The sequence below is a fragment of the Photinus pyralis genome, unplaced genomic scaffold (genome assembly GCF_008802855.1).
Source record: "Photinus pyralis isolate 1611_PpyrPB1 unplaced genomic scaffold, Ppyr1.3 Ppyr1.4_LG3a, whole genome shotgun sequence".
In the NCBI taxonomy this organism is placed as follows: domain Eukaryota; kingdom Metazoa; phylum Arthropoda; class Insecta; order Coleoptera; family Lampyridae; genus Photinus; species Photinus pyralis.
The window spans coordinates 842,816-864,137 of NW_022170509.1; the positions used below are offsets into that span (position 1 = coordinate 842,816).

The following is a 21,322-nucleotide window of genomic DNA, read 5'->3' on the forward strand; positions in this document are numbered from 1 at the left end:
AATCACAGTGCCCTTTTCGCATCTCGACCATTTATAAACCGAATTGCAAACTTTTTTACTTATAAAAGTATTTGAATGAAATTTGATACATAGGCACTTGGAATAAAGGAAAATCAACCGCCAATTTCAAAATGACACCGATTTTTGTGACATTTGTATATGTTATTTATTATTTATTATCCCCCAAGAACGTACAACTGGGGCTCGTCGTGAAAAAAGCTCAAAAATTTCGAGATTTACACACCTTTTTCCAGAGTTTGCTGACTATAGAGGATCGTGAGGTATTTATAAAGTCGAAATTCCGATTGCGGAAGCGGTACAACATTTTAAATTCTTGAACTTTGAAATGAATTTTAGGGATTTGATGAAATAAAAAAAATTATGCACAACTGTTAACGTGCTGTACAAAATGATTAAAACACTTAAAAGTGTTAAAACGGTATAATTACAAGGTTTACTTCAAAATAGTCATGTTTATACATAGATAATATGAGATAAATGGGCTATATGCTTATTTTACTACAAAATTTCATTACCCAGATTCCTTTGATCCTATTTTTATTCTGTTAAGTTAAAAAAAGTACGGTTTCCTGAGAAATATGAAGTCTAGTCAAACAATTTCTGTCCTTTTCTAAACAAGCGTTTAGCTCCAGGTTAATTTGCATCGCATCCGAATTTGAAAACGAAAGCTAAAATAAGAGCATAAGACGGCGAAATGATGCCGACGGCATTGAAAAACCAACGGTAGCTTGCGCTTATATAATGTATTCTGTTCCTACAGGATGTTGGCACATCGACAATGTTAATATGTAATAAGGCTGATGATTACAATACCAAATTTTCGCATAAATTTGACGACATCGATTGTTCTTAGAACATCCAATCTTCCTGATAATTAATTCATTTATATTCCTGATTATAGCTAAACAACCTACGATTTAATGCGTATAACGTTCGCTTTCCTTAATGGAAGAATTGGCCGAGAACAATTTCAATGGGGTATAAAAGCGGAAGTTTCGATACTTCCGGAGGTGTGAAAATATAAATAGGTATAGAATACAAGTTGCGCTCAATGAGGTTTATTTTCTTTGCGAAGGTTATTTATTCCCCCACTTCTCGCTTTCATGAATTATTCATAAATCTTCTGTCAAAATGAAACGTGTCTCTAAACAACCACCATAATGAATATTTGCATTAATCAACTATGCTACTTTGTACTCTAACAACATTTTATGACGTAGGCTACCTATTACGAATACTCAAAAATAGCATTCTCGAAAGACAAATTCTTAATCGCCAAAGAAGAAACCACCGTGTATATACGGATCGATTGACTTTTGTTCCCAAAAAAATGTCACGTTTTTTATAAATTGCACTGAACTTCCCACGTGGCACGTACGTAAGATCTTGGATTTTTTTCGCAAAATTTGATTAAGAATCATCAATATGACACAAATTTCATAAATCGTAATGAGAAGTTTGCGCAAATTCCTACAAAAAGATACGCTCGCTATAAAAAAAGGCAAACAATACATAAATAAACAATAAAAATTCGTTTCGTGGTAAGAATACGAAAAGCACAAAATTATTTAAAATATTCTATAGGTAACATTTTATTACACCAAAATTTTAGTGTAGCGCGAACTTCTCTAAAGATGACCTAAGTGGATTTATCAGTCGGATCCTTTCGATTGGTCCCTATGTACAGATTATTCCAATGAAGTATTACTTCAAAATAGCGATTTTGGATAAAAATTAACCAGCAGGGTAGTAGACGAGCGTCAAAATTTGTTTTTTCAGGGTGTCAAAGGGTGTTATTTGCAAAATTGCAATAATTCAAGAACAATTTCAGAATTTGAATACCCTTTTTCAAATTTGTCAAAAAAGATCGTGAGTTTTTAGGCAGCTTCATTTAAAAAAACCCTCTTCACCTTGCATTGGCCTTCTCTATACCAGAGAAAGTACCCTTTTTCAAATTTGTCAAAAAAGATCGTGAGTTTTTAGGCAGCTTCATTTAAAAAAACCCTCTTCACCTTGCATTGGCCTTCTCTATACCAGAGAAAGTACCCTTTTTCAAATTTGTCAAAAAAGATGTGAGTTTTTAGGCACTCAACACAATTTGCGAATGCTATTATACAAATTTTGATCGTTCAAAAAGGAAGAAATTTACTGCAGCGAAATAAAGGATCGGTTCAATTTCATACTAAAGAAAATTAAATAACTCCAAATTCTTACCTGGCTATCATAAAATATGTGCGATAAATAGAACAATATGCACTTGCTCGCGGTCGAAAGGAAACTTATTTTGAAATGCCTACATTGTAGTAATACGAAAGATAATTCGAGGTCAGATTTTCCCCCTTACCTGTTCACACGTAGAGATAATTATGAATCACTACAACAATTTTAAAGTGCATTCATAATGGATTCAATACTTTGATAGAGTGAGAAACAAAAAATTTGAGAACCCACAGGGAGAACTAAATAAATCACCTCCTACACATAAGGCGTATTAATAATTTCGAATTTGTGTGCAGTTTCCGATTGCTTTCCATAGGCAATTAATTCCCGGTGATTGGAAACACGAGATATTTATTTGTTTCACAGGTTTTCACTTTGCTTTAATGAATTTTTCTCGCCTGAGGATAATAATATAATACGACCAGTCAGTGAAAGTGATTTTTAGAAAACGGCTATTAATAGACTTTTGAAAATGTTAAGTTACTCCAAAGATTTTTTTTTCACAAAATACCTAAAATATGGAATTGTAAGTCAAAATCAAATACTCTTTTTATGTGCGGAGTTAAAATCTATGGCTTGCCAAATTATTCAATACAATCCGAAAATTTTCGCATTCATTTTTTAGAGGAAATAATCGACAAATTAGACATTTTGCAAAATGAAGTTAAGAGGGTTGGTTAAAAATAAAGGTAAAACCAGGTGTCAAATTCTTGACAGAATAGCTTCCTAGCTGAAACCAAAAATTGCCAACATATGTACGCACTTACAGACGGGAAAAATTTATTCTTTAAAAGTTGCTTAAAATGATCTAAAACGTCAACATTTGATGAAATTTTGCATTGTACCTAGCTCATGCTATGAAGAGAAAACCGTCAATTCGTGGAATTGTATGCACGCATGCATTTTGTTTGCTTTTATTAGAGGGACCTACCATCCAAATTTCGTTAAAATTGCTCCATAAATAAGAAAGTTGGATGTTGCACATGCGCAACACTATTTTTTGCGCATGCATTTTGTTAGCTTTTATTAAAAGGACCTACCATCTAAATTTCGTTAAAATTGTTCCATAAATAAGAAAGTTGCATTTCTGCGCATGCGCAACACGATTTTTGCGCATGCATTTTGTTTGCTTTTATTAGAGGGACCTACCATCCAATTTTCGTTAAAATTGCTCCATAAATAAGAAAGTTGGATGTTGCACATGCGCAACTCGATTTTTTGCGCATGCATTTTGTTTTCTTTTATTAGGAGGACCTACCATCCAAATTTCGTTTTAATTGTTCCATAAATATAGAAAATTGCATTTCTGCGCATGCGTAACACGATTTTTGCGCATGAATTCTGTTTGCTTTTATTAAAGGGACTTACCATAGAAATTTCGTTTAAATTGCTTCAGAAACAAGATCGTTGCGTTTTGCACATATGCAACACAATTTTTGGACTTTGACAATTTTGTTCTCCGTTTTTTGATAATATAACCCGGCTCAATTTTTTGTAGGTTGTACACAAGAAAATAAGGTCTTCCAAATAATAGAATAAAAATTTTAGGTTGCTATTTGAAAACAAAAGTTCGATGCCGTTACGGCGCTCCAACATTTTTTTTCAAAAATCCGGCCCGTTATTTTCTGTTCGGTATGCCTAAAACATATATACAAAATTTCAACAAAATCCGTCCAGCCGTTTTCCCAGAAAATTGCCAACAAACGTACGTACGTACATACAGACGGGAAAAAATTTTATTCTTTAAAAGTTGCTTAAAATGGTCTAAAACGTCGACATTTGATGAAATTTTGAAATGTTCAAAAAACGGCTATCGCAATAGCTACCTAGCACATGCTAGGAAGCTAAAAATAAAAACATCTCGAATAAAATGAGATCTTATGTCGATAAGCTCCCATGTTAACTATTTTATTGGAGGAAACTACTAATATAAGAAACGATGGCTTCCTTAGTGCCTTCCGTCAGTGCCTACTCTGCTTCTGTGGAGGAACGAGCCACGGTCTTTGGTTTTCTTCTTTTCCCAAAATATTGGGCCTTCTCCGAACATGAAGACATAACCGAGTATATAGGTCACACATGACCACTGACCATCCGATGTCATAACACTATTGAAGATGTTTACTTCATTTTTTTAATTTTGTAGTTTATAGCCATACATCTGATGTCTAAACCAAAAAAACAAATGGCAAAGCCCATCAGGTCCAACGAGGAACGGACGGACTGAATTTATACCAGGTATTACCAGATTTTTCTTGAAAAATTCAATAGACGGTCAAAATACTTTACTCATCTAGAACTTTGTTAGATTTTTTACAAACACGGAATGCCCTCGCGATGCAGTTTATTGCTTGCTACTCATCGAGGTAGTACTTTCAAGATCGGCCAATGTCAAGTATTTTCGAATACCAATTTTTTACGATACCAACATCCTTATACCTTAGATAAATTTTTAAAGTGAATTCAATTGGGTCAAAATTTAAATAAAAGTGGAACGTTTTACTTTCGGAACTCTACAACTGAGCCAGTTTCCCCGACTAAATAAATAATTACACGCTTATTTATTGCCTTTTTCCGCAATCGAAAGTTTAGCAGAACGCACGAACTTGGTCAAATTCACAGTTGCAATTCGCCTACTGGTTTGAAGGTCAGTTTTACTAGAGGATTCATTTGCACAAATCTTTAATAAAAGAACTACCCACGCTAACTTCGAAGATCACATGTTGCGTAATTAATGACTGAACTCACCACTTTAGAGAACTATATTTGTAACAACAAGTCGAGGTTGCCGCATGTCTTTATTGTAGCTACTCTGCCCACCTACGTACCAAAAAGTTGTAACCTTCGATTTTTGGTCCAATTCCTAAGTAATAATTTTGTAAGTTGCATTTGTCTTTTACTGTTGGAAGTTTCAACAGCTTCACCACGGTCCCAAACTCGACACATCTGCCCCAAGTGGAATAAACCTAAACAATTTTGTTTAAATTCATCCATCAACTGAATTGATGGGCTAAAATTTAGAAGACGACTTGTACGGGGTGATTAGTTTCACGATGCTTCTGAACACTTAATGGTCCTTCATGACAGCTTATTTTGACGGTGAAAAGAAGAAAACACACTTCATTAGCAATTTGTATTTGTATTGCAAATGGTAACACGGAGAGCTGGCAATGTGCCAAAAAATCGTCTTATCCGTTGATCTACAAAACGATGGTACTTGCCGATTGAAATCATTTAAGGCGACACGAAAAGGAGAAAATCGTCCATTCAAGGATGGACAACTGAAACGCACTCATTTAATTGAAAAACGACTTTCAGCAATTTGTAAGTGCGTTGGTGAGAAAGACGCGGACGTGCTTATTATTTTGATTGAACAATTTATTTGGCAAGCGCTTAAAAATGATGCGTTTCGTGAAGGTAAATTGCTATATTTTTGTACGTAGTATAATTTTGGTTCGGGATCGTTGACATTCGTTTACATAATGTTTACGTGACGTCGAGATGTTAGGGCCTTTGCGCGCGTTCCGGAAACAACACAAATATTTTTTTTAAAACACGCAAAGGTTCAAAAAGGGCCAACAGTTTTAAAACACCACATCTTTTATTATTTGTAAGCCGACAGGGGTAACGCCCATAAGTGAACAGGTAAAATTCCTCTCGTTTTCTGTACCAGCGGCCGAAAGTTTGACAATGAGCGACAAATAAAATGAACTTCTATTTATTATAAATGGATGTTTATTGTCCTGATCTAAAATCTTGAAAGCAATCGGATTTCTCTTTGCTGCGCGTTCATGATTGATTGCCTACGTAAGCGGCACCCAAACGGTCTCTATGGAGTTCGACGAGCATTTACACATGATTAACAAACTATAAAGGCGTTGTATCTTTTCTTACATTCAGGAAACTCGAATGAGATCGTGCCGAGATCAAACTGTATGTACTTGAAGAACATGCGTAAACGGCACCAGGACAGTCGACTTAACGTGGTCCTTCGCGTGGGAGGAGAAATTCCACCGGATGAACGTGACCTGTAACTTTTAAAATTTATCTAATACTTATGCGATTTCCCATGGAAAAGGCATGGTTCACCCAATTTAATTTGCAGTTTAGGGGAAGAATTGTTGAAGACATGAATCCGAAACGAGAATGTACAGTATACCCAAACCAAAAAAAAGCCCTTTTACTATGTATCGCGAAAATTAAGCGATTTTGTGTGCAATTTCTTAAAAAATGCAAAAGTGGTGTTACATAAACCAAATTTGACACACCAACGATGCCAAAAAGTGAAATGTAGACCTGCAAAACAATTTAGGTACTATTTTTTGGACACATTTCGAAAAAATAGATGTCTAGATACAAAATATTGGATCAAATCATTAGGGGCCGAAAAAGGGGTAACTTTTTTTGCGAAATTGACAATAAATAACGAAAATTTGATAATATTTACGACAGTTCGTTTTCCTACGATAATTATTTAGTGTCAGGGTTGAAACTCTCGTAGTAGGTATGTACCGGGTGGCCTAATAAAAATCACGACCGTCGGCCATATCTCAAGACACTAGTAGACATAGAGCTTTCGCGTAAAAAATTGTCATAAAAATGGTCAAAAGAAATTGCTGGAAATTATTTTCGAGTGTGAATTATCCAATAGGGCGTAACACTCATGAACATGATCAAGTATAAAAACTTTAATTTTAAGTAGTGGGGGAACAAATGTTTAGATTTGATTTTACAAGTTTGGCTTAACCGATTTTGGCAAACTTGGTCGCGTTTGAGAGAGCTTTATTGGGCCTACCAACAACCTATTTGCTTTTATACTTAATTTTACGATCGTCACTAGAGGGGTTAACTAAACTTTAACTATATACTATGATCTTTCTTGAAGAAAATAAATGACATGATATTTTTTTACACGATAAAATATAGAATTAAATATTTCAGTAAAAATTCCAGATTTAGAACACCTTGAAATATCTGTTTTTTTTTTGGATCGTACAAAGCCTGGCGGGGTAGCAAAATTTTCGTTAAGACATATTGTAATAATCAAAAATAAATTTTTTTAAAAAGAAGTGACTCACTTTTCTACGTAGTCATAAAGTAATTAAAAAAAATCAAACAGCAAAAATAATGGATGTACCGTGTGCCCTATTTTGGTTGAGACTGCAGTGTATCTCAGCTGTTTTTAAAGATAGAGACTTTTCGGTTTTCGCGACACAAACAGAATCAATCTAGCTACGTTTGTTTCCGAGATACATGGCGAAAATGAAAAGTTTGCCTTTCTGGAATGTTCTACCATGTAAGATATAAAAAGGTGAAAACTGTCTATTTTAGATAGTTTTACGCAGAGTCCAGGGGCGTAGTCAAAAAAATGTTTGGACCATCGTTTCTAAAATTAGACCAAAAGTTGATATTTTTAAACGTAACGTCAATTTTTACATACTTTTTCCTGATTACATTGATGTATCACAACCTATATTTTTAGCGCGTTTTTTGAAAAAAGTAGCGCATATATATTCACTTTGGTTAATTCTCGGGTTAATTGGTCGGTCTCTCGAAGGAATCATCGTAGAATGCTCGGCATTAGCTTTTTGTCACAGTCCTTTGCATGCAGATTATATTTCGGCACAAAAAGTTTCCTCCATAACGAAACTGTAGCACAAAAACGCGCTTAAGTAGCTCGACGCATCGAGTGCTTTCCAACTTGTTTTTAATAATTTTATTCAAGGTTGGTTATAGAATATAAATGCCCATTTTAGCAGACGCTGGATTAGCACACACGGACCAATCAGAGGGGCTACTCAGATCACCAAATTCTTTGGTATAGTTGAATTGCTCTGAGGTAGTACCTCGGGTAGTACGCACTTTTATTTATTTTTTGTAGATTTTGTTGAATGTTTGAGGTCTTTACATGCAACTCTTGCAACGTGTTAATAGATATTTACATGGAACAGCTCGTGGAACAGAGTGGGTATGTGTTCTTCTCGTTCTTCCATAAACTTCTTGAATCGTATACCCAGTGGCCTCGAAATAGTTGGTCTAGCAGCAAACACGTTTTTCACAGGAAAAGGAAACTGTTGTTTTACTTTACTTTAATCACGTATTTAACCATTACGTGATTTCTACCAATATCCAACGGTGGCAAACCTGATTCACAGTCAAGGCTACAGGAGAGGCTAGTATAGTAGGAAATGCTCCCAGACAATATCTAATGCACATATTGTGCACCCGATCTAATGCCCAATAACTGTGATCGCGCCAAGGAATCAACGATAGCCCCATAGTCGATCTGTGACATAATTAGTGCCCAATGTATGTTCAGCAACACTTGAACTTCTGCACCACAGTTAGAATGTAATAGCATCACAATATTTCTATCCTGTAATGTAATACAGTAGGGGGTCATAGTGTGATCTGCAGAGTCTACAGAAATGCGCGCATTTGGTTTTTTCTTCTGAGAATTTATAGCCAAAACCGAACCCAATACTTTACCGAAGTCCATCCCATCATCTCATTTGACGATCAGGAACCGAGGAACCCGATTCAAATCATCTTCTCCATGATACAAATACACATCATGATCTTCTCTAGAAAAGCCTGATGTGGTATCACACTCGCGAGGAATCGAGCAACTTTCCATTTTTCACCGGTTCGGTCATCAGGAGTCAGGACGGCTACGAAGGGAGTCCGACCCAAACCACAGAAATGTTTCGGATAATTTAATAAAAATTTTGCGTTGGTATTTGAAAAAAAAAGTTCAATGTCATTTTATTTCCTAAGAAGATAGGCCGTATCAAAATTAGGAAATTGTTAGATCTTTTACTTGTATACTTTGTTTTATTTGTTTTATTATTTTATTATTGAATCACTCGTCTGGGATTAATGCTACATTTGTGTTAGAGTTCTGAACTCTGTGGCGAGGGAGAAAAAGAGATCCTATCATTGCACCTTGTGGCACTCCATTCGAGAGTGCATTTCGTTCAAAAGCAATTTCTATGCCGGTTTTGCAGATAATCGTAATGTAAACATAAACATTATTAGACGAGATGACACGCTCGAGAAATCACGTCGCAAACCACATCGTCACGTATACTCGGATTCTTTACGTTTTCACTAAAACCCGGTCTTTTTTGCTATGCAATTTGCACGAGTTGCAGATTATCCCTGTAAATCCGTCTTAAACTTCATTAAAACAAGCATCCCCTTGTGTTACAATGCTTGAAGCACTTGACTTTTTATTTCGAACGCTTCTAAGTCTATTTTCCTTTTGTCGCGTTCGTGTACATTTACTTTAATTAAGATTGTGATCAACGAAAGGACCTTTGGACTCTCAACACTGTTTTGGTATGGACAAGTGGAGTACGCCATACATGGAGCTTTTCCCAAATGAATAGCGGTGAATGAAGGGATGGTGCTGTGTGTGTGTCGAGCGTATTTGATCTATAAACAACAAATTTCGAACGTTTCTTTAGTCTCATTCCGTCTGTCTTTATATAAGACCATTTGTAGAATTACTCAAATGGAGAGAAAAGAAAATTTCATATTCTTGCGAGTTCTCTTCTTTGATTTGTTACGGGCTGTAGGCGCACTGAAATATTCAAATTGTACGGTGATTTGAAATTCGTATTCTTTTGTGTTTCATTGAACGAGTGTAAAAAGCGTCGAAATGAAAACTGACTCTTCACGCTTTAAGGAAAGTCTACCTTAAAAGGCCTATATACTTATACCTACTTATAGTGGGCCATATCTCCGTTCAGTGGTTAGCTTAACAGAATTGGCCTTGTTTAAAGGTCGCTATTTGTACATTTAATAACAATGAAAATATTTGATACCATTAGATTAAACACCCCTAAACTGAACTACCATTCCCATCCCACTAAGTACTTATAGCCAAGCAAAACGACTCAATTTTATAAAGTATACATTTTATTGGTGCCATTTAAGGGTTCATATTTTTAAATATAACAATGAAATATGTGACATAATTAGAGTTTAAGCGCATCTAAATTGAACTTATCCATCTCCATTAATTTCGGGTAAGAAAAACGACTAAATATAAAAATGATTTCAACAAAAAGGCGTTGGATACGAAAAATTTTTTTATTTTGGTGGAGGTAACTCAACATTAAGCCTCCTTCCCACTCCACTGCCTAATAGAATCTTAGAAAAGTAATTAATCTGCAATAGGAAAATTTTAACATTGTCGTCAGCGAAGAGCTGCATCCCCAAGAGTAAGCTCTGGTTTTCAATTAGGTGCTGTTTCGATCAGTCACGTAAATGACTGCGCCAAAAAGAACGAGGCAAAAACGTGTTTTGTATATCTGAGTTTTTAGCGCCGTGACGTCATAGAACTGTTTTTTTCAAATAGAAACCCACATGGTCATGTGGTTAACCATTCAAATACGAGTACTACCGGGAGCAACGTTGATTGACTGTAGACAATAAATGAATTATTAGTAATAAACACAAACAACATTTTAAAAAAAGCGCGTGAAGTCGCAACGCCATGGGGCCCGAGGTATTTACGAAGAGAAAGTATCATAAAATTACAACTATCGCGATCCAATTAGAATTATTAACGATCCTCTGTCTGTCGGTCTGCCCGTGTGCACGATAACTTTGTTTAGAAACGTCCGATCGCTTTGAAAATGCCTGGTCAATTACAAAAATGATGGATGCGTGTAAGTCTCGAGGATCGTTCGGTATCCAGTTGTATTAATAAAAAGTAAATTTCGTTTCACATCAGTTTCAGGGGATGATTTATTGGAATTTAACTGCACCTCCATGAGCGAGACGATTTGGGGTGTAGCTGTCTTTTGTTTTGAGTTGCGGTAAACTTTGCGACTTCTAGTTCCGTGATTTTACATTTGAATCTCACTTTATTAATTTATATACAGGGTGTCCCATTTATCTGAAGACAGACGATTATTACGGAAACTAGCGGAGATGTCAAAAAATGATTAATATAAAATATAATAAAATATAAAATATAAAACTTTTTTTCAGTGCGCAAAAGTCTTTTCCAATGGGAACAAATGACATTATCTACCCCAAATTCAAATATCAGTGATGGCATTATGGCAACCGAAAGCGAGTAATAAACATCTGAAAAACTGTTTTTCCGGCTTTCTTCGAAAAATTTGAGGTTGTATGAAAAAAATGTAAATACAAACGTTTTCATTTGAACATTTTCGCCTAAAATTGGTAGTTTTGTCAGAAAAAAATCCACCCCTTTTAATCCCCGGGATTTGGCCCGCGGACAAATTCAGCCGGTTAATTATTCCTCCCCGATTTCGAATCACTTTACCTACATAAAAACGGGAACTAATTTTTGTTATGTAGCCAGGGATAAAAATTATTTTATTACCTAACGTGTAAGAAATGAGTGGAAGAAAAGATCCGATTTGGACATAAACAGAATTGAACCAATAAAAAGGCAGTATATGTATGTATCATAACAATGTTTCCTGTTGAGGCAAATACAAATAAACGATATTTATTACTGGATTAAGATCCTCCGAAGATGAAGAGGAAATGCTGTTAGCTACAAGCTACAATAAAAAGAAAAGTCCGAATTATGGTCGGACTTTCTTGACTTCACTCATTCCCACCCTGGCACCAACAGAAAAGTCCCTAGACGGCGTTGGATCAAATGTATGTTTGTATATTGAAAACAAATAAATTCCAAAATTATTATTATTATATTGGAGGTTTCAACATTTGTTCCTGAAAGGAAGTGATTTGAAATTGTTTTACCCATATAACCGTGCAGGTAACAGATGATCTTCCAAAATCTTCCTCATCAGTCAGCAACCATGCTACGCCCATGATTCGCTGCATTGCATTTATCGATAGTCTAGTCCTATGGATCCTAATATTATTATTACCCTTCAATGATCACCACAGCCTCGTTAAATCACTGTTGAATCATTTTGTAACCGCCTCTGTAACCCTCATCAACTCAAATCGCACCAAAACAGTCAATTTTAATTTCGCAGACTTAAATCGGTGAAATTATTCGGAAAAATAAGTGGTCCTGGTTTGTACCCTTAAGGTACACCCTTTAACATACAGGTATTTTTTCCTTTATTTGTGCGTTTCTGTACCTATCCTTGGTAGATAGACATGTGAGATATAGACACCTAGACGTACGTGAAAGTCGCCCATGTTTGTTGACACATGACACATTATCATTAGATAAAATGACAAATAGAAAACTAGCGGTTAGTAAAAATCTCTCGCGAGGCTAAGCATAAAATTGACGTCTAATTGACATATTTGGCCCTCGGAAAGTTGGCAGCGAAATGAGTAGAAATAGAAAAATAAGCTGGAGGAAGATATAAAATCCGAAAAGACCGCAGTTGCGTTATAAACGTTATTTACATTTCGTTTCTGTACGTCATATTTTAAACGGTTTATCTTGCCATTATGCAACGACGACCGTAAGACATTTAAATAAATAAAAAAATTTGATTCGTTCGAAATTACCTAATACAAACGCCTCCGAAAAAAATAAACGTTCGCCTCTAATTTGTTTGTACCGAAAGTATTTAAGCAATCAAAAAACCACCCACTGCGTAAGACATAAATGTTCAAAATGATAAATAAACCGAGAGGGAGAAGTCGGGCATATTTTTAAAACGAACGCACCTTGAATTGACGTCCACAATTACCTTTCTTCCTACTCTGTAATTATTTTTTATTACAGATGCGCTTTCATCAACATTCTTTAGGTACACATGCTTGTCCCTATTTAGATATAGCAGCGGGAGCAGCAGCGGAATACTCTAAAAATTAAACAAGACAGACATGGTACTTCCTCAATTGAACAATGTTTATTTATGAAATATTTATTCAAGTTTCACGAATGTAGGTACTCTAGGAATACCTCGGTATATACTCAGGAACGAAGGTTAAGCTTACATACCTAAACGCGGTCTCGATATTCCAGTTACAAGAAACAGTTGTTACTTACTTGTGAGGAATTTGCAAATCCCGCCAGGATTGCGCAGCATAATAGGGTGGATATCCTTAAATGCATCACCAATACTAGTTTTTACTAGTCGATTTAAATCGACTACCTGTATAAACACAATAACTTAATATGACACAAATATTCACAATACAACTTCCACAAACGCATAGAGATGACTGATCAATGAGACAGAGAGCTCACTACAAAGACTGTATTCATGTTGCCGACGCAGGCGCAAATATTTGCCTCTAAATGGCGCGTAGTTAAAAACGTTTGCTTTTCTCAAAAATAAAATTTTCCAATCACTTCCGTGAAAAAAACGCGAACAGGAAGCTTCATTCGTCAACAATAATTTTACGATAAAAACGCCTCCCCAAATTGTATTAACAATTTAATGGCCAAACCCAAAATGACGACAAATTAGGTCGTCAAAAATACACTCAGTTCCTTATGGTGGACACGCTCGGTGTAAAATGTAAATAGACAAATCCAAAAGCTGATGAAAATATCTTGCAGATGTACAGCAATGCAAACATTTACAGTTAGGCCATAAGATCTACCACCCTAACCCATTTGAAGCCCGGGGGTGATATCAAAAACTCAATTATATTAAAGCATTTCTTTCTTGAAAACCAATTAAATAATAAGAAAAATATACAGACTTTTGGTTTCAAGCCAGAAAAAAAATGAGAAAAATGAGATGGAAACCAATGAAAATCGAACGAATTACAAGAAAATGTCGTAGGGCAAAAGTTCCGATTGTAGCCACTTTGCAAAGTAAACAACATTTTTTCTAGAATGTTCTCGAGTGTTCAAGAACGCTTCAGAATGTTCCAGAACAAACACCTCATATTTCTCGGAAAGATTGCGTCACATCCGCCTTCGTTCTTTATCACCGATGACTCATCTTTCATGACGCCTCGATGGCTATCGGGATTTGTGGAATATTCGCCAGACTGCCTTTCTCTTAAAACTGTTCTATAGCACGAACTTGGTGGCGGTACTTGCATGACGACCCTCTCGTGCATCTTTCATTCTTGAAAACGAAACAATCCTGAATCCACCGTCTTACGAATCAATTCACGATTGCGAAGTGCAACAGACCAAATATTTCGACCCCGCTGCCCTGGAATACCACTCCTTGCACTCCTTACCCACCTGGGGACGTTGAAGGTAAATTTTTCTTAAGCGCGCCAACCCGAAATTGAATTTTACGGCAATACCTCGAGACATCCTGACATTCTTGGCATACGCAGTAAATCAAAGCGTATTCCGCTGGTGCTTCAAATAAATCTTTAAATTCCTCATGGACAACACCCAAGAGTACCCTTTGTGTTCCAGAGTAATGTGCCATAAATTCCGCGAAAGTGGATTTCCGCGTTTCGATGTTCTTCGGCTTCGTTCTGTTCCGCGTACGAAGCCAACGAAGCACTTACGCTATACAGAGTCCTATCCTTTACTGAGAGGAACGGACTACTAAAAAAAGAGAGTAAGCACAATGGGCTTTTGGTGTGCCTGGGTACTGCTCTAGGCCTTCCCTTGTGAATAGACACACGTCACGGAATGTTCAACTTTTCACAGTGATTGAAGTTGAAAATATACCTATCAGCGCAAAGAAACAAAAATATAAGTTCCTTGAACCCATATATACCAGGTTTCAATGCTCTGTAGTCTATAGGATCTTCCGTTCCAGCGTTATCGCACGAACGGACAGCTAGACAGATGTACAGATGGACAATTTCAAAGAGGATCAGTCGAGTCTGCTGAATTGTTCCCTTTCTAAGCAGAGCTGGGCAGAATACTTTCAAAAAGTATTTGAATACTAAATAGTAAATACTTTACACAAATCAAAGATATTTGAATACTTTTACGTTCAGCACAAGCGAATACTAGATACAGATACATTGAAAAGTATTCAAATACTTAAAAAAATAAGTATTCAAATACTCGTCACTCAAATACATTAAAAATTTAAAATAGTATACTAGATAAAAGTCTTAATACTACTTAAAAACTCAAGTTATACTTTGTATGGGGTTAGCTTTTTTTATATTTCTATTGTTATATAAAAATTTAAGGGGAGTAAAAGCGTATTATTATTATTATATCATTATATAGGAGGTACCTACCAGGACCTTTCTTATACCAGTTATATCCTTAAGAATACGTGTACCAGTTTTCAAAGCGATCGTACGTCGTGCACATGATACGTACGCCTTTCTGAAATTAATCCTAGCGATTTTGGAACAGATTCATTTTTGACCATCCGTTTGTCCGTGTGCATGATAACTTCTTTAGAAACGTGCGATCGCTTTAAAAATTGGTACACATGGTTTTAAGGATATAAGAAAGGTCCCTATTGCTTTAAGTTACGTAGACTATCGAGTTCGGTATTCAGATGTATCGGATTCTTATATTTGATTTTGTGACAATGGAAACTTTCCCTAAACATTTCTAAATTGTTCTCAAATATTTGAATAACTTAAAAGTACTGCCTTTTTTTGAGGCCGGAAAAAAATTGTCTGAGATCGACCGGCAAAAAACATTTTCCAATAGAATTTGGCCCGTAGAATCCATAATTTCAAACAGTTTGAAGATTGGGCTACTATTTCAAAAGTTTACAGCCCTTTGAATTTTATTTTGGTTTCTAGTCTATAAATTTTGATTGAGAAGTCTGATCGAAAAAGTACGAATTGTTTTGGATTCTACGCACCAAAATTAATAAGAAAAAGTGTTTTCCCGGGAAATTTTGGTGCAGTCGATTTTTGGTAAAAAAGGAAGGTTATACACTGCCTTTTTTTGAGCCCCGAAAAAAAAATTGTCTCAGATCGACCCGGGAAAAAATTTTCTTATAGGATGTGGCCTCTAGAATCCATAATTTCAAACAGTTCCAAGATTGGGCTACTAGTTCAAAAGTTACAGCCCTTTGAATTTTCTTCCGAAATTGGTTTCTAGTCTATAACTTTTGATTGAGAAGTCTGATCGAAAAAGTACGAATTGATTTGGATTCTACGCACCCAAATTAATAAAAAAAAGTGTTTTCCCGAGAAATTTTGGTGTAGTCGATTTTTGGTAAAAAAGGAAGGTTATACACTGCCTTTTTTTGAGGCCCGCAAAAAAATTGTCTCAGATCGACCCGGAAAAAAATTTTTCTTATAGAATGTGGCCTGTAGAATCCATAATTTCAAACAGTTCCAAGATTGGGCTACTAGTTCAAAAGTGACAGCCCTTTGAATTTTCTTTCGAAATTGGTTTCAAGTCTATAGCTTTTGATTGAGAAGTCTGGTCGAAAAAGTCATAAAAATGCAAGGATTTTTCTTATACTTTGGGTATAAGAAGGTGGGAGATGGTACCATAGACTTATTCTCATACCTCTAAAGGTGGCACATGGTGAACTCGCTATGGCACTGTATCGTCTGTATCTCATTATAATTTCGTCCCTTTAATTTACCTACATTCATTGAACACGATTTGAAATTTGCATAAATAGATGAGAACAAGATGGCATTTATTCTCAACAGTAAGAATATTTACACTGGTCAGTAGGCAACACACCATGCTCAATGCTTTGAGACATTAACCCTAAAGAGAACACGAAACTATGAACGAACCCAACATGCGTTTTGTAGGTCCGTTCGTCTGTCCGTGTGAGGAAATCGAATTCTGAGTTACATAGAAGATCATAAGAATCTAGTTAGTGTCCCAATTGTTTACCGATTAACACATTAACAAAGAATTGTACCCAAGACATTCCAGGTGTAATACTTTTAGTCATATTTTTATTTATTCACTATAACTTTCTGTAGAAAGCGGCAAATAATTTTGCCTTACTCCAAAGGAACCTAATTTTATGCTGTATCTATGTTGATCATAGTTGAATATTTTCTTAAAATTGCCTTGTATTCAGGAATTGACTACCTTGCTGTGGATGGCTGGGGAAGAGGGGAGAAAATAAAAAAGCTATAATCCTTTATGGCACTCTAATTGATTCATGTGCACCCATCGAGATGTGGAGCAGATACCAATGGTTGCTCCCCTGTAGACAACTGTGACAAGTGCGAAGGATTTTAAAATGATTGTAAACAATAAAATGCAAAAAAAATTGAATAATCCCCAGAAGTATGTGTAATTAGTAGGATAAGCTACCCTGTACTCCCCAAAACTTCACCGATTAATGACATCAATGCAATAACAAATAATAGTATATGCAATCTGTATATGCTAGGAAATAATATCCGATCATAAAAATGAAAAAGTAAAATCACTTTCATTTTCGATTTAGGCTCGGCAGTGAAGCAGCACATGTAGATAACTAGATATATTTAGCATACTACATATGTATCGTTAATTAACATAACACTTAAACAAAAACAAGAATTTACTTCTTCTCAATATCTGTAACACGTTTCTTATGGCGAGAAATGGCATCTTGGTGCCGCTTAATTTGTTCTTCATGGAAGCTAATTTCTTCAGTCAGATCAGCCTTTAACTTTTCCAATTGCTCGCGTTGCTAAAATTGATTGAGTTAAATGAAAAATAGATTTGATTGATCACAATTGATCGCTACCAAGTAATAATATTCTAAAAATAGAAGTAGTTATTTACCTTTTTGTAAAAGTATTCTTCTTCTCTGGCGGCCTCCTGTTTTCCGAACGCACCACCTGCTTCCCGAATTGAACCTCCGCCACCACCTCCTTTTCCGGCACCGCTACCTAAGTCACCCAATTGAGACATGTATCGAATTTGGCTGAAAATTATGATTTTTGTAAGTACTTAAATGAAGAATTACATCACACATACCTACCTAAAAATACGAAAAATTGAAGGACGAACGATAATCGAATTCATGTCGTTTTCTTATTCCAAAAATGTATCGTTACAAATTATACAATGGTCGATATGTTATAAATATCGAGGAATTGTTGCAAATAAAGCGCGAGGACAAACTTCTTCTAAAATACGTACAGAATGACAGCACACAGTAGCACCAACGTCACGTGGATGACATGACGGTGATGAAGCTAACAGCCTACGAGTAATAAATAAATTTTACTCGTAGCTAGCAGCTAAAGGTAGCAGCAAATTTGTAATGTGGCAACAGCGTCCGCAATTACGCTCACGATAACTACTTAGCCATACGACGTATACTTATAATTATTAGGGACAATTACATTTTATAGTTGATTTATAATCAAATAAGCGTTCACAGTCATTTATTGCTTGTTATTTGATAACACCTCAACCCAACCGATGCCATTCGGTCACCGCGATGGAATGGATATGCCACAAAATGAAAGGAAATCGAAGTTCATAGAAAGTGGGCTTTGTTAATCAGTTTATAAAAGACTGGTAAAGCAAAAGCAAAATAAAGAAACCAAACACCGAATACGGATACCAATATATTCACAATTGGTATCAAATCGAAAATGCCTGTCACAACCATGGTAACAAACAACAACAAGCATAAAAAGTTAGGTTATAGCCCGTATATTTCCTTCAGTGCCTTTTTCTTATTTTTTATGTGTTACTTGTGAACATACGATGAAGCATGAGCTACAATATTAGAAAAAGACTGAAAAACGTAGTGGTAGAATCTGACGAGGAGGAGAAAGATTTTGAAGAAAGTGCCAGCGATTATTCTCCATCGGAATCTGAATCGGCTTCTAGTAGCAGCGAACTTGAAAACAGCAGCAGCGAAAGCGACAACAGTTCTCATGTGGAATCTTCTAAAAAACTCCCAACAAAATTCAGACAGGACGAGGATCATACGTACATTATTAAATCAGATGATTACTTTTCAAATTGCACAAAGAAGAAAGCTGTAACATCTAACAATAAATTCACAGATGTAGATACTTCAAGACTGGAACAAGGCAAATTACAAGATTTGTTGTCATCGTATAATGTTACCGTGAAGCACAATAAGCAATTGAAACAGGTTGCTGTGGAGAATCGTGACCAATTTTCGAAGTGGTTGTACATCTTAAAGGAAGGTTTTAATGTGTTACTTTATGGTTTAGGAAGTAAAATTAAAATTCTAAATGAATTTAGAGAGAAGTGTTTGGGAAATCTACCAGTTTTAGTTGTAGACGGTTTCTTTCCCAATTTATCAATTAAGGATATCGTTACTGGCATAGTAAATGACATTTTGGAACTCTCTGATAATCCGACTAATGTTTATGAGGCTTGTGATGTAATAATCAACAAAATGTCCAGCCGTCGCAATCTATGTTTTTATATGATTGTTCATAATATCGAAGGTGAACCTTTGAAAAATCAACAGACTCAAACCCTTCTCTCAAAGTTGGCAGCTGTACCGAATATTCATATTGTTGCTTCTATTGATCACATCAGTGCGCCACTTATTTGGGTTAACACGCAATTAAGTAAATTTAATTTTGTATGGTACAATGTCACTTCATTCTTGCCGTATTTGCGCGAAACTTCATTCGAGGAGTCGAGTATTGTCCAACAACCAAAGGCGTTAGTATTGTCATCGCTTAACAATGTGTTTATGTCACTTACGTCAAAAACGAAAGATATTTATTTGATAATGGTAAAATATCAACTGGAACATGGGAAGGCCAAACACTACAAGGGGTTCGCGTTTAAAAAACTTTATGGAGTTTGTAAAGAAGGATTTTTGGTCAGTACAGATTTAGCATTACGTAGTCAGCTAACAGAATTTGTAGATCATGAGATGGTCAAAATAAAAAGATCGAACGATGGTGTCGAGTATCTAGTTATTCCAATTGACAATAATGTATTACAACAATTTGTAGATAAACATTCAAAAGAATAGATTTCAATAAACAATTTTCTGTGTATATTTTATTTTTGTTAACTAGCCATGGAGAGAGGATAGAGGTGTAGGTTGCCCGAAACATGAGAAATCCAAAGACTAGACCCGCCTCTAACTGGATAAACAGCAGATCAAAACTAGCAATGATATTATTAAAGATCACATGCTGCAATGACGGACCTGTGCAGCTCTGGATCAAAGTAATTGTAGAACCTTGTCAGACTCGCTTCTTGGCGCTCCTTCCTGCCCTTTTAGACTTCACTACTCGGGTAGTTCTCAAAATATTCTGGCTGATACATTCATGTAATTATGGGGTGGCGATAAGGCGGGATAGTCTGAACCACCTGGAATTGTCCTATAATATAAGCGTTTTTAGAATTATAAGTGGCATTTTAAATACAATGAAATACCGTACGTAGTATTAATGGCTTGAAAATTGGAATTTTTAATGTTATTAATAAAATCATAAGTATGCACCCTGATATGTAGGCAGCCTGGTATACTCGACCGGTTTTTAGCGTAACACAACGAAGTTGAGGTAAAGCTTATGTGCTCGTGTTTCCGTCCGTCCGTTCCATCGAGATCTCGGCCCCTGGGCCACCTAGAGACTTCGGGTTTTCGCTAATTGATAGCTGTTATGGTCTACATTTGCCCATTTCGATCAGTTTCATTTAACTCCATATTTTGCGCAGACTGCGCAATGCCAACTTTCATATTTATGGAGATATTTCTTTGAAATTTTAACCACAGATGCTTCTAGTAAAGGCAAACATTTCGCATATGGTAAAAATTATGTGGACATGCGCAGTGACTGCGCAATGCCAACATTCTTATTTATGGAGATATTTCTTTGAATTTTTAACCACAGATGCTTCTAGTAAAGGCAAAGATTTCGCACATGGTAAAAATTATGTGGACATGCGCAATGCTAACTTTCTTATTTATTGAGATATTTCTTTGACATTTTAACCACAGATGCTTCTAGTAAAGGCAAACATTTTGCACATAGTAAAAATTATGTGGGCATGCGCAGTGACAACATTCTTATTTATGGAGATATTTCTTTGAAATTTTAACCACAGATGCTTCTAGTAAAGGCAATCATTTCGCACATGGTAAAAATTATGTGGACATGCGCAGTGACTGCACAGACTGCTCATAGCCAACTTTCTTATGTGTGGTGTGGTAAGTTCTTTGAAACTTTATTTTACTTATTTATAATTTAACCCCTCTCTTTCTCTGGACGTGGATGTACTTCAATATACAGATTCGACATTTTGTGTAGTTTCGATGACGATGCATCGTTTCAA

The 21,322-nt window shown here is 35.8% G+C and overlaps 2 protein-coding genes across 2 annotated transcripts; one reads left to right on the forward strand and one right to left on the reverse strand.

The window, feature by feature from the left end:
- Nucleotides 1-17,513: 17,513 nt before the first annotated feature.
- On the reverse strand, nt 17,514-18,232 carry LOC116165946 (ATPase inhibitor mai-2, mitochondrial-like). The gene is made up of 3 exons (XM_031480718.1): nt 18,015-18,232; nt 17,816-17,957; nt 17,514-17,720 (listed from the first exon to the last, which is right to left on the reverse strand). The coding sequence occupies exons 1-3, from the start codon at nt 18,056-18,058 to the stop codon at nt 17,589-17,591; spliced, it is 318 nt and encodes a 105-aa protein (XP_031336578.1). The 5' UTR covers nt 18,059-18,232; the 3' UTR covers nt 17,514-17,588.
- A 139-nt stretch (nt 18,233-18,371) lies between these two features.
- Nucleotides 18,372-20,037, forward strand: LOC116165945 (origin recognition complex subunit 2). The gene has a single exon (XM_031480717.1). The coding sequence runs from the start codon at nt 18,759-18,761 to the stop codon at nt 20,010-20,012; it is 1,254 nt and encodes a 417-aa protein (XP_031336577.1). The 5' UTR covers nt 18,372-18,758; the 3' UTR covers nt 20,013-20,037.
- The last annotated feature ends 1,285 nt before the right edge of the window (nt 20,038-21,322 follow it).